This window comes from Xyrauchen texanus, chromosome 41 (genome assembly GCF_025860055.1).
Source record: "Xyrauchen texanus isolate HMW12.3.18 chromosome 41, RBS_HiC_50CHRs, whole genome shotgun sequence".
NCBI lineage: Eukaryota > Metazoa > Chordata > Actinopteri > Cypriniformes > Catostomidae > Xyrauchen > Xyrauchen texanus.
This window is the reverse complement of record NC_068316.1, coordinates 14,299,547-14,315,782: the sequence shown is the minus strand read 5'-3', so window position 1 is coordinate 14,315,782 and position 16,236 is coordinate 14,299,547. Positions and strand designations below refer to the sequence as shown.

Here is a 16,236-nt window from a genome sequence, read left to right as displayed (position 1 = left end):
TAAAATTATCACAGAATTTAGAATCTACAGTTAGAAACTGTGAAATGTTTTATTTACACAAACCAAAATATGTAACCAGGGATTACTGAAGACGACAGCTATATAACATGCAGACAGACGTCATTTAAAGGTACTCATCCAACAAATGGGACAAGATGTTCCACTAGCCATCCAACAACAAACCAGTGAGTTTAATATTTTGTAGTTGTGGTGCTTTTAAAAGGATGTATTGAGAGATGCAACTTTTTTGAAAGTTTAAACATACTGACACTGCACTGTAAATTTGCTTGTAGTTACTATCAGTGTGATAAACTTCGAGAAGTTTATAGCACACTGATCCTCATTATTTAATTCTTCATTTTTATTTGTATAGCGCTTTTCACAACACATCATATCAAAGCAGATTTACAGAAAATGAAGCTGTAATTTAAAGCATTGCTTGTTTTCAAATACATCACATTCAACAATACATTTAAATTTTGAATTTGAATGACTTTAAAATCACTTGCTGTAAGCAATAATTCTGTTATCATGCATAGGCTTATTTGTCCACAGGTTTATTTGCGAGGTGTTTTGAAAAGCATTTTTATGGAGTCTGTTTCCGATTCTTTATGGCGGGTTGTCGGACAGAAAACTGACTACTTTAATAAACTCCATGCATTCTGGTCATTAAGCGTATCATATTGCACCCAGTATGTGGATAAGCAGTGTTGTTGGTGCATCTCTTATTATATAACTACTATAAAAAAATATATTTATCGGTTTTCCTTTTTTAGGGTTGAGCTCAGCATCCATAAATACCTAAGAAATGTCCACTAACATGTTTAATTGTGATTTGAAATGACTTTTTATTTTGCCTGTTGTATAATAACAACAATTGCAAATAATTGTAAATCCGTTAAACTACGATTTTTGAAGACTGTAATCAAACCATCAAAAACACACTGTGGCTTCCCTTTATTTAACAAAGAAAAAAATGTAGTGTCTTGATTTTGTCAATCTGAAATTGATTGTATCATGTTATTTTAATGACTGGTGGTTGGAGGGGAGGGGCTGGAAAATAAGAGGACTTAATGACATCAGCCAAAATGAAAAACTGTTTCAAAGGTGTGGCAATTTATTACCTTATTTTCTTCATAAACATTACTAAAAAAAAAATAGGACGAGCAACATGTTTTAAGAAAGAAAATAGGATCAATTTTGATTTTACATTGACTTTAAAGCACAAGGCTTTCAAAAGAAGTGGAGAATAATTATAGGTTTTCCTATGGCATCAGGCAGTAAAAGTCGTTTTGGTTCTAATTTTAAGCTCCTTTGTTTTTTTCAAGTGTGTCATGATTTCCTGCCGAGAACACTTTAATGGATGATATGGAAGAGATGGAAGACCACAAAAAACTCACGATAGTATTGTGGAGATTTAAAAAAGGCGTTTAATAACTTGATATCGTGTTATACCGAGGTGTGATGCAATTATACGTTCATTCCCCTGCCAAAAGCATTCTCTGTCTAATGCTTTATGTCTTGCTCGCTCTCTCTCTCTCTCTCTCTCTCTCTCTCAAACTGCATACCAGTGCAGAGAGAAGAGAAACACCTACTTGAATAGATTGATACAGATTCCTGATGTGGATGAATTATTTAGGGAACAAGAGGTTTGTGGTGTTATAAATATCTACATAAAAGCACCTAACTGATGCGTTGTGTTATATAAACATGACTTGAAGCAGACAAGCCCTCTTCAGATTACTCTCCTCAGAATTAAGATGACAGTCTAAAATATTCGCACCACAAAAATGTTGAGGGGAGAGATGCATTATTTGCTTTCAATATGAAGAAAGCACAGTTCTAAGCAAAAACGTTCTCTGTTCTTTATCTTTATTTACTGAGAAACTGCATCAATTTTAAATGAGACAGTTGCCAAAGATTTTTTGAAAAAGAACCCATTTGACTCTCTAAAACTAGACCAGAGGGCTGAGGATGCTAGGCATCTTTTATTTAAAAACTGCTCTGTTCCCAAAACAGAGGGCCTATGTGTTCATTAAAAGTATCTAAGGAAGTGAGGAGAGGCAAGGAATCAAAAGAGATCGAGAAAGAGACAGAGAGAGAGATAGAGAGAGAGAGTGTCTCTGTAAGTGCAAAATACAGGAAGTGCCAATTTCAGCTTTATCGTGACCAACCGTTCCAGCACTACTTCTGTCATTTGTATGCAGAAAACATCCAGTTAGCAAATGGTGAAACTGCAATGCCAAATTAAATGTTGCTCCTCTGAACAGGAACTATTCATATAGCTGAACATATCTAGCTAGTAGCAGGTGCACAAGACTCCTCAAGACAATCTCATTTGAAGAAATTAAAGTTGGGGGAAGACACAGCCCTGCAAGGTTTAATGTAATTACAATCTCAAGCTCATCACCAGGGCACAATTTATCTCTGCAGATAATGACAAAGTTAGAAATACACACAGGCCTCATTCAATACAATGCAGTTCAACTAGTAATGGGCATGCTAAATGTTAATTGGTTTAATCTGGTTGCAAAATCATTTTTAGGTAGCAGCTTGAAACAAAACCCCAGCTAGAAATTGAGTCCAAGAATTGTTTTGTGCTAGTACAAAAAAAAAAAAAAAAAAAGGAGGCAAGGTTGGGGCTAGAAGTACAGCGTCCCCACTTCAAGAGTACGAGAGACTCCCGGTGCAGAGCCAAAGACAGAGAGGAAAAAAGGACATAAGAAAAGATAGAGATAGATTTGTAATGAAAGGAAATAAAATAGAAGAGAGAAAAGCAATGCGCTTGCTCACCTGGTTGTAGCTGTGCACGGCTCCTCCAGGCTGGCCGCTGGAGCGTGGAGGGGGCTGAGGCTTCTGAGATTGCGGTGTGGTCAAACAGTCGCTCAGGGCCAGGGTCTGGTTACTATGGTAGCTAGCAGAGTACTGGAGGGAGCCCTCTGGGTTCGAGCTGAGCTGCAGTGAGCTCTGAGAGAGCAGACTCGGTCCTGTGTACAAAGCGTGAGAGAGAGAGAGAGAGAGAGAGAGAGAGAGAGAGAGAGAGAGAGAGAGCAATTTCAGCAAGGCAGCGATGCAACTCTCAGCCTGGCAGAAATGACATACATAATTTATTAGGGGAGGAGTAAAATAGAGAGAGAGAGAAGGAAAGTGAGTGAAAGACAGAAGTGCAACTGAGGAGGATTAAAATGACAAGAGATACAACCCAAAAGCAAAAGAGAGTGCAAGAGAAGAGGAAAGAAACCATGACAAAAACAAGTCATGTGTGTATTCATTTGTGTAAATATTTGCACGTGTGTGCATCACTGCATGCAACATTTGAGCTGTCAGAACTAGGGATGAGCTTGAGAACCAAAGTACTCAGAAGTGACAACAATGTTTGATCATTAAAACAAAATAATTGCGCAACATGACATTTTCAAATTTACACAGTGATTGAATCTAGTAACACAAACAGGCAGTACCTTGCAGTCTGATTCATCAGTTTGCATCAAAAGCGCTTTTCAGCGATTCACAGCAACTAGCTCCATCACAGAGATAGCACTGAACACACTGGAGAGGTGCACACACACCAGACGAGCTCTTTCAAAACAGCTAGAGGCACAAAACTTAATGGAACAGAACGCAGGCTCTTTAAACCTTGAATGTGCCTCTCACCTTTTTAAAAGTGTTATTATTTAATAATGTACTAACATTTCTTTTTTTTTTCCAACTTGACATGCAATCTTTCAGCAGGATAGATAGCAGTGGGCAGGTTCTGAGATTATTGTAGGCTCTAGCAAATGTTTGTTTGCTGGTATATATTCAATAGAGGGGTGTTGTGGTTTTTAACTAAATTATGTATCAAGATGGGTAGGTTTTAAGATGGTATGTTTTAATGTGTTGTGTTGTGTGCTATTATGTATTTATGTGTGATGTCTGGTATTGTTTGGTGATGTAGCAGTTCCTTAATCTAAGACTAATTTCTCCCATGGGAGACAATAAAATAACCTTAACCTAAACTTAACCATATTATAAAAAAGTGACTGTTATGGCGATTCTGGTCAAGCCAATCATGGTTTGAAAATACATGATACAGTCAACCGAAACAGAACAGAGGTGTGCGGAAAGTCTAAAAAAATATGGCATTTTCTGAGCATTCTTTCATTGAGTTGACCAGCAAATCAAAATGATATGTTGATTTAACTGTTTTTTGTACTTTTTGTAACATGCTATGCTATAATAGCCTGTAATAATGAATATGCTAGACACTGAAAGAAAAATGAGACACCAAAGACGTCTGTTAGACATTTATGTACATAGACCAAAAATGTAAACATAGATGAGAAGACCCACAGAGCGCAAGAGACTCGAGACATGTTTTTTAAAAGTTCAATGATTGTTAATTTGACATGCCTTCTGAAAAAAGGTTAGACATGGAGAGCGAAAACGGTCATCAACAGGATCGGTTATAAACATCCATTTGATGTACAAGTTCATAGACAAACGATAAAAAAAAATAGAAGTTGATTTATGTGTTGAGTACTCGCGTAGACAAAATTACAAAAATGCCCATCTCTAGTCAAAACGAGCCAGTTATAAAAGTAATCAGGATTGACATGATCGTGCATTTGGAGAGAAGCTGAGAGGCAATCTACCAGCAAACTAGATAGTATCAACAATTCATAGTCTGTCAAGATGCTATCAAAGCTGATGTATCCTTCAGCTAGACCATGTTTGGACTCAATAAGAGACTCAATCAGAGATTAGCTTCTCCATGAAACAGTGTGAAAATAATCATTGTCTTTTTCCTCCCCTCAAAACACACTGTGCCTTTAAAACAGCCTGAGTTAAAGCATCTCAGGTTTCTCAGAAGGAGGATGTTGTCTACTATCCCCACGCTACACAATAATCTATGGCTTCTGTATCAGACAGATCCATCAAGCTGGTCTGGAGAGATAAGAAAATTGGTGCATTATTCGAGTCCATAATAGCCTGCTGCACTCATTTTTGCTTTCATTGATCTGAAAACCCCTGAGCAGTCACAGGAGGGAATGCAGTGCAGCTTTGGTTAGCCTAAAGCTTTCCCCTGCCCTGGATTCTTGAGCATGTCATCCTCAAGGTCATCAAATTTGGAGGCAATTTGGAGTAAAACACCAAACGGTTAATCAAAAGTTGCAGTATGGTCATGAAAATCAGCCTAATTAAAAAGATAGTTCAACCAAATCATTGTCATTATATACCCTCATGTTTTTTTAAAACTACAGTATATGACTTTCTTCCTTCCATGGAACTAAAAATAAGATATTAGGCATAATGATAGTTTTATTCTCAATTCACTTTCTTTTTTAGGGGAAAACAATCCAAATGAAAGTGAATGGTGACTGCAACTAACATACTGACATCTCCTTTTGTGTTCCATGGAAGAAAGCCATGCAACATGAGTGTGAGTAAATATGACAGAATTTGCATTGTAAATATATTTGTCTGTCACTACTAGCGGTATTCTAATGTTTACACTCCACCTTTCCTTATGTATTCGCATCTATGTGTGTGTGTGCATGTCTGACTCCTGGAGATCATTCTCTCATCATCTGGAATTCCACATCAAAAAGACAACAGCTTCATGGCAGGGAGATTACACTAACTATAGCTCCTTACCTAGTGTGAGACTATCCTTATTCAAGCCTGCCTAAGAGATCTCCAGCTCACTCATTTACATAATTGAAACAGAGCTACTGGATCAGTTTAACTGGCAGTTTAACATCTCTATACATGTAAAGAAGTGTTGCTAAAACTCTACACTGTATGATGCAGAATACATTTCACCTCCCCAATGTACATTTCTCCAAATACCAATAATTTCATAGATTCCAAAAGCCTGTGGTGAGATGCTCATAGGAATGGCCCTCTTTTCCCACATCTCAATCAACAAGGCAGCAGGCTGGATCTTGGAGTGGTTTATGGGCCATTCACAATGAATATTTCAGATCAACAGTGACCAAATGGAATTACAGATAGCTACTGGACAATTGCAGATAAGCCAATTCAAAGTTTATAAATACTGAAAAGCTTCAGCTGGCACCAAGGTGGTGCTCAATAACCATTTACCCAACTACAGTTTGCCAAACAAACCTTAGGCTGGAATAAACTTGTACTAAAGATAAATAAATCCCAGTCATGGAAGTGCATGGAGTTTTGTACATGCATAAAATATCATCAGGGGTACCACCTCTAATTTTTGCTAGTTTGGTCAATGGCCTGGGCTCCATCTTGGCTATTTTACATCTGAGCTATTTTTTATATTGTTTTTACAAGGTTTGCAAGAGCAATACCATCATGCTGCATTGACACAGTATGTGGAAGAGAACATGGCTATAATGTAAGATGAAATCTATGGTTGGTTTAGGACCAATAAATATGAAGCTCTCAATTGGGAAGACTTGACATCAAGCATATCAGGGACGCAAACCAATGCTATTGTTGACTTTAAAGGGATGATATCAAGACATCAATCTTTTTTCATACGGCTGTGATACTTAGATCACTAATGCATTCTGAATGAGTTGGGAACAATGTCTATTTGAAAAATACAGTCTTTGGTAACAGGGGCTAATGTTTGTTGGCTGTCAGCTAAAGTGTAAAAGCATGTCCACGTTAGACACATTCACAATGTTCACAATGTACAACCTTGACAGAATGTGCAAAGTCAATAACTCTAAAATCTATAAAAGATCAATGACGAGCAACTTTCTGGGAGGAGATTAGACTGTTTTCAGCTGAGTAATATAGTGAATAAAACAGATGTTCAATGCTTTGTGTACATAATCTCTTGGATTTTAGGTGGAAGGTGAAATGACAGGAATAGGTGATAAAGTAACTTTTCTTCAAACAAAAACATGGTGAAATTGAGTGGTTTATGAATTCTGGCATATCTCCCATGGCATATCTATGGAACCCATGGCATGCTATACTGTCCTACGATGCCAAAACACAATAACTACTGTATGTCAAAAATTAAACAGTATCACGCTGTTTACTTTTAATCCAAATGTATTTAAACCATATGTCAGTCACAGAACAGATCATAGTTTAACAGACCCGAATGTTGACAAAATGTGTAGTAAATGCATTTTGCCTTTGCAGGGCAATATAGTGGCTCTGGAGAAAATAGTTCAGAGTGGCATTTACTCTAAAAACTGGACAACATTTTTGGTGAACTTCTTGGGGAAAGCTGAAAATGCAAAAAAAAAAAGCTTTTTATATAGATAGAATGGAGATTTATTTGCTCCAACAGTATTTATTTAACTGAAGGTATTTATAAGAGCAGACTTGTTATGAACAACACCAGTTTAACATCCACTTATTTTAGCATACAGTTTCCCATTATGCTGCATTCTGTCTTAATTCAACGCTGCATACAGCCAGCTGTAGTTTCACAAAAATGACCCAAAAATACAAGATATTATTATTCACTAAATAAAACGCAATGTACAATATAAAATACAGTTTAATTATCAGTAGTGACATAATAAAAGCAATGCATGTGACATTAATCCTGACAGATGATCTCAGTTACATTCAAACAGCAGATAAATAAAGAGACAAACCATTGTCTTTGCTTTTACAGCTCTAGATGTAAAAAAGGTAGTTTTAATTATTACTTCCTTTTGCTGAATATTAGTGTTCCACAAACAGCAGAGTTCATGTACATGTTAAAGAAACTACCGGTAGTCCTCCACACATCTCCTAAAGATTAATTGACGAACACGATACATCATTTTGGAAGTTAGTTCTGCCCTTTCTTTGTCTTTCTTTCTTTCTTTCTTTAATGCATGTAGGAATTTCTGTTAATGTAGATGTACATGGTATGGATTAAAGTGCCATGTACCAACATCATTATAATGGATGGAACAGTACATCTATTTAAAATGGAATTAGCCACGTTCGGTCGCTATTATATGAAATATAAATGACAAATAATTCCATTATTGGTCTGAATAAAATTCTCCACCATTAAAATCATAATACAAAGTCTCGCTGAGAGAGCCGAAGAAGAGTGAAGACCAAAAACTTCTCCCTTGGTACCAGAGTCATGAGTATAGACAGGCCACACCCCAAAGAGGCTCTAAGCCAATCAGAGGCAGCTTTTCAGAGTCACATGGTCAAATTGTCAAATTTGATCTAAAGTTGATTTACAACTTCTAAAGTTGATTTACAATCCTTTGTGTAAAGGTCTACAGAAGCATGAAGTTTTTAAATCATGTGCAATCTGGACAAGTCACTTTTGTTCATTTTATTGGCCAGATGTGAGCTTCAGCTAGCCATTTTGTCAGATCTTATTTCGATGGCTCTAAGAAATGTCTGGTGCTCTAGGCCATCTTGGTGAAATTATGCTTTAATTATTCTTAATTTTCAGACACTACATGCAATTGTCATGATCCCACTCTGTTTGCTCTATTTTCTGTTTGTTTCTCCTCATTATTTTAATTGCCTTCACATGTTCCTCATGTACCTTGCCTCTATATATTGTGCCGTCTTCCCTCTCGTATTTGTCAGATCATTTTGTGAGTTGGTTTGTTTTTTTCAGTTTCCGGTCATTTCCTGTTTCTATCTTTTTTTGGTTTGTGTTTTTTTTTTTGTTTCCTCTTCCCAGTGAGAGTCATTCCTGCTAAATGTGTGATTGATCAGATCTATGAGTTTTCCTTTTTGTTCACATCCTCCCACATGTCATAGAGCTAAGCAGTCCAGGAAGCTCTTTGAACATCTGCATGAGGACAAGTCGGTGAGGGGGTATGCGTTGGAGGTTTTGGTGCTGTCTTCAGGTCTGGGTTACAATCAGGCCATCCTTATGCAATTCGTTAGGTCTGAATGAGCCCGTTAGATCTTGTATCCCAGAGATGGGTAAGTGGGAAGTCTTGCCACTACCATCAAGTTGGCCATGAAATGGGATGAGTTTATCTCAATGGGAGACTGCTGCGGACAACCAGAAAGCATGGGAGCCTGCAGCTGCTGTTCCTGCCATCTGCAAGAAGTGGAGGAGTAAACAGGACCCTTTTTCTTATTTTTGGATTAGGAAGGCACTTGAGTGCCTCTGGAGGGGTCCGAGCCTGTTGCTGTTCTCTGGGCAGCCACTAATGTCCCTTCACACATGGCCATCGATGAGCCTGTCCATTTCTCCATGGCCGTCGACGAGCCTGTCCAGTCACCAGCGGCTGTTGCCCATTCTGACCTCTCGCCAGCAGCCGCCAATCGGTCTGTTCAGTTGCTAGAGACCACTGCCAAGTCTGTCCAGTCTCCAGTGACTGCCGCTCAGTCTGACCATATCCACTCTCCAGCAATCGCTGTCCAGTCTGTCCAGTTTCCAGCAGCCACCACCCAGACAGACCCCTCATCAGCAGCCACCATCCAGTTACCAGTGGTCACTGCCCAGTCTGTCCTTATCCCTGCGGCCACCACCCAGACTGACTCCTGCGGTAAACAATGTCCAGTCAAATCCCCACTGGTTCCCAACCTATCTTTCCTGTCCTCTGCTGTCCTTACCCAATCTGCTCTATTCCCTGCAGCCACCAAGCATGATCCTTTTCTGTTCCTAGAGACCCAGTCCCTTCCTCTAACACATCAACTCACTCTCCACCTCTTCTGCAGTCAGTAAGCCAGTCCAGTCATCCTCTGGTCTTCAATATCTGCCTGGGGTTGTCATCACATCACCCTCCGGCTCTGCCTTGATTCCCTGGACTGTCAAAGGCCTCTTGTTCCATCCTGCTATCCGGGGTCTCTTCCAGCTTTGCCATGATCTCCTGGTATTCCAATTGTCCTGCCTAAGCCAACCCCTGTCTTCTGCCCTCCTGGTCCTTTACCCCCTGGTCCAGTCCATCGGTCCTACTTGGTGTGGATGCCAGGAGGCATCCATCGAGGGGGAGTACTGTCATGATCCCACTCTGTTTGCTCTGTGGTCCCTGTCTGTTTTCTCTCTGTGTGTGTTTGTTGTGTGTATGAATAACTGGCTGTGTCTGTGTTAGCCATGCTCTCTCCTGACCCCACCTCCTTATTCCCTCTGGCCACATCCTCTTTTCTAGTACTCGTTTTGTTAATTACCTTCACCTGTTCCTCATGTGCCTTTCCTTTTCCTATATATTTTGCCCTCTTCCCTTTTGTATTTGTAAGATAATTTTGTGAGTTTGGTTTTGCTTGTTTATTTTCAGTTGTTTAATAATATAATAAATGTTTCACTCATTCCTGCATTTGAGCTCTCATTCCTGCTAAATATGTGAGAGCAATACTTTTTAAAAATGTCATGTAAAATACAAAAACATTATTTAAGCTTTTTTTTTATATTAGAATAACAGATGGTTATTATAATCCTTTTTTTTTTTTTCAGATTAGTTAACCTCATACAACCTTATGAATTCTCCAAAAATCGCTAACTACAAAATAGTTATTACATTATGCAATAAACAAGTGGAAAACTCCATAATGCATGTTTGCAGCAAAAAATATTACTTAAACGCCTTCGAATTATTCACACAAACAGTTGTACTCCTGTAACACAAATTCCTCAACGCCTTTTATCAGGATCAAGTGATTTTGATTAATATGTCAGAAAAAAGGGTGTGAAAACTTAATGTGCTAATTTTAACCCTCTGCTTTAGATTGTAACCATAGTTTTCAGAAACTATTTGACATGGATGACATACTCAAAACTCTTGTAAGAGGGAAGACATTTTTTCAAAATATAATTAGAACTACTGTGACATTTTTTAGTTTTAATTATTTGCCTAGTAATTATATCTGGTGAGGTTACAATGCAACTAGCACACAGCAACAGATTCCATGATGCACTTTTTAAAGCTATGCATTCATATAGAGTGACATATTTTGAAATAAAGGGTCACAGACAAACTTGATGTGATGTCATGATATGATGATGATCTCAAAGATATAATTAAATTGTACTCAAATACCTAGGTAACATTCTTGGACAATCTGTTCACTTAAGCTAATTAATATGTATAATCCATAGCTCAATATTCATGATCCACCCTAATAGTCATGTACCATTTTTGGATTCAAATTCAGGTTCTGTGTGGACATTATTGATTTGAATGGCCTTTCTTACATGCCGATTTGGCATTGATATAAAATATAAGACTAGCTTTACTGTTACGTTTACAGTAAGTTTTTACTGTTTTCAGGTCTGTATTGCTCTCCAAGATATAACAATTTTAATGTCTAATTATAGTTAGAAATAACACGTAATCATGTAAAAAAAAAATAAACTGTTAACATGTTCACTTGCGCATTCATTAGCATACATATATATTAAATATTATTAATGATTTTTGTGAGCAATTGTTTTTTCCCCACAATTAAAATGTTTATGACCTTCATCCTTATACCTGTCAGAAAACACTTACATAAAAGTAAAAATTAAGATGTTTAGTTCGTTAGATTCATATACATATTTTAATATCAGCCAATAAAGTTCTGTTTATTAAATCTGACTTAAAACTATTAAAAACCTTTAAAAAATGCAAAAGCATCATTTTTAGTTCACAGTATGTGCTTTTCAAACAAATGTCAGTCGAATGTGGATGTCCACAGTATTACAGACAAGTTGTCTACTCACTGTCAGCTGTGGTGTATTCTGGTGGATCCAAGATGCCAGACTCCTGTAGAGAGCGAATACATGAGTCCACCAGTTCCAGACCTGTGTTCAGTTCATCTTCAATATCTTTCTGTCCGTCTGTAAACCAAACAGAGAAGTCAAGGTTAATCATGCTAACACACAAGCAGTCATTCACTGACAACAAAGATACTTCCTTAAGCCCCACTCTTCAAACTTACATTTTGACCTTATGATCATTTTCTGTCATTTGCTCACCAAGCAGGCAAAGAGTCTGCAAAAAGTTACCTTTTTTTGCTAAAAGATAAGGAGAAATATAAGCAGAAACTGTGCTCATTTTCTAAGCTACAGTATGTGTTATTGCCTAGAAGCAACTGTCAATATGTGTGCATGTGCATTATTTTCTGTAATAAATATAAAATGACATTCCAGCTCCATCTAAGATGCCTTTCTTTACAGGAGTATATAAGTATACTACCATTACATCAGAATATGACTTGTAGGTGTCATAAAATGTGTCCTTTTAGTAATCATGCCAATTTCTCTCTCCAGACCAATATGATACAACAATTTATAGTATTTTTTGAAAGACTGATTTTCATTATGCTGATGCAATGATATCCTATACAAACTCTCCATCACAAATGCAGCCTTGATTATTTTACCCCCAAACACAAATGTCTGACAGCGAATAATAATAAAAAAAAGAAAGAAATTACATTTACCTCGGGTATTCCAGCGAAACTGTTCATCGGCTGAACTGCAAAGAAGAAAAACAACAGGGTTTTAATAAAAGTCGTACAATCATAAATGTCAATCATATTTCACATATTCATACATACACATAACATTGTGATGAAATCACTGTGTAGATGTACAGAGTGGGGAAAAGAAAAACAGATGCATACAACTTTGATATCTTTCTTTCTCTCCAACTGATACAGTAGGAAAGAGAGAATAATTGTGCCACCCCAACAACTCAGAGATGTCTCATCAAAACACACATCACATAATTGCCACGAAACAGAGGGGGTCGAAAAGAGGACGTTTTTGGGATTAAATGTTAACTGAGGTAACATTTCACCCCCTTTGAACCATCATTATAATACAAATTTCCTATTCAGCTAGAAAAAGAACACAAATCATGTGCAGGACACTGTAAACCAATAGGGAGGGGGGTGTTGACTAAAATCGTCTCTGTTGCGGTTGACTGGCCATCTACTGTATAGAAGCCTTTAGGCATAGCTTATTTTACCCCATAATTCTGTGCTGCAGCACCCTGACAAAATGAATTAAATGTAGCAGCGGACTTGAGTGTTTCCTCCAACAAAAAGTCTATTTATCAGATCTGAGTGGCATTATGGAAAAACTCTGTGTGTTTGTTTTCTTGTCTTAGTCTCAGAAGGTACATCCGTAATCTGTTCACCGACTGGCCATTGCATATTGCACGCAAAACTGGAAAGCACATTCTCAATCTAGTAAACTCTAATCTGATTGGCTGGCTTTACAAAACTTCCAAGAGTAAAGGCAAATGTTTTTTTTAGCAAAAAAAAGCAGTTTTTTTAGCAGTCTGCCTCAAAATAAAGTTGTGTTTCTAAGGTACCAGGTTGTTACAAGTGCTTTTGGGGTTGAATGTGAAAAAGTTTACCAGGTTAGTGAAATCACATTTTTGAAAGATATTTAGAGTTATGTTTGAGGCACTTAGTAGCAAGTAAACTATACACTGTAAAAAAATGTCAGTAATTTTAACAGTAAAATACTGTAAAAATGCTACAGAAATGAAATGTTAATTGATTAACAAAATTAACTGTAAAATATACAGTAAAATGTTTTAATATATTTAAAAAAGACAATACAGTAGTTTTTACAATAAAATTATGTAAAAATGTAATTATTTAAATGTAAAAAGTAAGATTTTCCTGTATAATTAATGGTAAAAAGAACAAGAGAGTACATGTACTTTTTTACAGTAAATTATTGTTAAAATGACAGTAAAAAAAACAGTAATCGGGCGTTCCAACAATTCCCTGCGTGACCCATTACATTTCATTATATTTTATGGGAATAGTTATGTTTCTTCTTGTTTTTAATATCAGTTACGTACACTGGGGTGTTCTGTGTTATATTTGATGTAATTTAGTTCATGTTTACTGCATTATTTAAATCTCTCATGTGTTATCATGATGGTGTTTAGTGTTTGTGTGAGCGATGTTGAGCACTGTCTCTATATGTTTATTAGTCAATGCTCCTGGAAGAGGCACTACTGATGAACTTCATGTCATCATGTGCCCTTCTGTAGTTACTACGGGATCAACAAATACCTTATAAAGTAAAGGCATGTTTATAATTTTTTTACTGTAAATGTAACAATTTATTTTTATTTTTTTTACAGTGCCAGTGTGTAAATTACAACCATTTTAAACTGTAAAATGTACAGGTTGTTCTGTAAAGTGGTTTACATTTAACTGTATTTTTTACATAATTATTCTGGCAACCACAGCTGGCAGTTTTTTTTGGTAAAAACAACAGGATTTTTTTTACAGTGTAGATATCCATTATGTTTTATATCCCTCTGCAATCTTTACAAGTGAACTAATAAATGAATACTCGAACCTATAAAATGTCAATTTATTTCTTTAAATGGCATTTACACTTTCAATAAGTGGGAAAATTAGCAGTCAGATGGTGAATTTTGCCATATAAACGCCTGCAGAACTCATATGCAAACTAGAGGTAGAAATCAGACTATGTGGTCTCTTTTTTTCTCATATTATAGCATTATTTCAAAATAAAATAAAAGCACATGTGCAAGTTATTCAATCAAGTCACATTCAATCACGTTCACAAAAAACGTTTGTACACTTGCTTGTCAGTTGATGTGCGCATGAGAACATTTTCACGTCAGTTTCTGCCTTCATAAACCGATTTGTTCCTCACTTTTGACATAGGATCTAATCCATGGAATTTAGGATCAAATCTGATCATATAAACATTTTATAAATGAGGCCTCAGACCTTTTGCTGTTTCAGTCAAAGGTTTGGTTGTGGAAAAAAGGTGTTTTCTGGCATTTATTCATTCAATCTATCCTAGAGCTGCATTAAACAGCAGGCACTGGGCATATAAAAGAGAGGAACAGAAATGACTGAGATGACATTGGAATGACAGCAGATATTTACAGCATGCGTCCTTGTTCAAGGACCAAGTGGACTGAGCTATAAACTAAAAACAGCAAGGAAGACATTCAGGTCACTCTTGAACACAGAAGAATTGACAAAGTCACCAAAGAAGATGTAGCACGAGAATTCCACTAGCATATGAACATATGAAAACCAGTGAGCATGAATCACGACTTTATTAGTGCTGCTTTTAAATACACAGATACACTAAAGCGGAGCACATGACCTGTTTTATGTATGTCAACAAGTGTGTAAATAAAAGATCACATGTAGGATTGGAAAATGAGAGCTGGTTCTTTTTCAGAGTTGTTTAACGGTTCTTCTGCCAATGTGGACGGTATACTGAACTACAATAATCTGGAAGTCTTTCCTACACCTACACCTCCACCCTGTAAATCTACAGATAGTGCGCCATGGCAAAAGAATGGCAAAACAGTGCAATAAGACAATAAAAAGATTATGTTGTCCTTCCTCAACAAGCATACAGCACAAGTATAGTCCAATTTAAGAACAAATTATTCTTATGAGCCAATTCTTTTTAAATTAATCAGTCCAAAAATATGTCAAAGCAGTCCATGTAAGCGCAGCGTAGTTCTAGCGGGAAGACTAGCAGCTGTACATCATCGCACCATTAGCTGGGTAATTTCCAGCCAATCACATTTAAGCCGTTGCTTTATAAGTATGCTCACGATCTATCACATTGCTGTTTCAGTGTGCTAACACACCACCCTACCACCACCAGTTAAGTCCCATCCTGCACAGGGGTAGGCTCCTCACCCCAGCCTCCTATCTCCGGCAGGATATGACGGTTCCGAGTACAACTTCTTCGGACCGCCAGATGGGGCCTATGCCAAAGAGAGACATTACTTTTCTGTTTTATATTCATCAAATAAATGTCATCTTAAATTTCACTCAAGTCTGCAAGTCTTCCTGATAGAAATACTTTCTCACTGAATTACTTCTGCCATGTCCAACTCAAAAAGAACCGTGATAAATGTTAATGGAATGATTAAAGGTGCTGTAAGAAATGTTATAATATATAAAGAAAACATGCAGAAAACATACATTTTACCTGTAAGATATCACAAAATATAGGTGCTATAAAATAACACACCTGTTTCTGTAACAGCCCTAAGCTCTGTAAACAGCGGGACAAAAAATGTCCACAGGCCGCTGTCAGATCCTTTGTTTAGCCAATCAGAAGACTTTCTGACTGTCAATCATTGTGTGTGTTCACAGGGTAGCCCATATATGTTCATATAAGTGCTGGTACATTGTCCTGCTCCCACAAAATACTTAGGGTTTGACGGCCACAATGGTCTCTGGCAGTGTTACATTTTTCACAGTTTTTTTTGTCTTAATCAAAGTTTTAATCTTTTGATGAAAATGTCCTTTTAAATAAGTCAATATTTCATCATGTCATATTCATTTGTTTCAGTCAGTTTTAGTCTTACAAAA

At 37.0% G+C, this 16,236-nt stretch overlaps 1 protein-coding gene across 5 annotated transcripts in view; it reads right to left on the bottom strand.

Annotated features, from left to right (window-relative positions):
- LOC127634067 (catenin delta-2-like) overlaps positions 1-16,236 on the bottom strand; it is a 415,686-nt gene that overhangs the window by 193,720 nt on the left and 205,730 nt on the right. For all 5 annotated transcript variants that reach the window (XM_052113475.1, XM_052113476.1, XM_052113477.1 and 2 more), the window contains 3 exons: positions 12,328-12,362; positions 11,606-11,722; positions 2,794-2,987 (listed from right to left, as the gene is read on the bottom strand). In XM_052113475.1, coding sequence (XP_051969435.1) covers positions 2,794-2,987; positions 11,606-11,722; positions 12,328-12,362 — 346 coding nt within the window. The remainder of the gene's footprint in view (positions 1-2,793; positions 2,988-11,605; positions 11,723-12,327; positions 12,363-16,236) is intronic.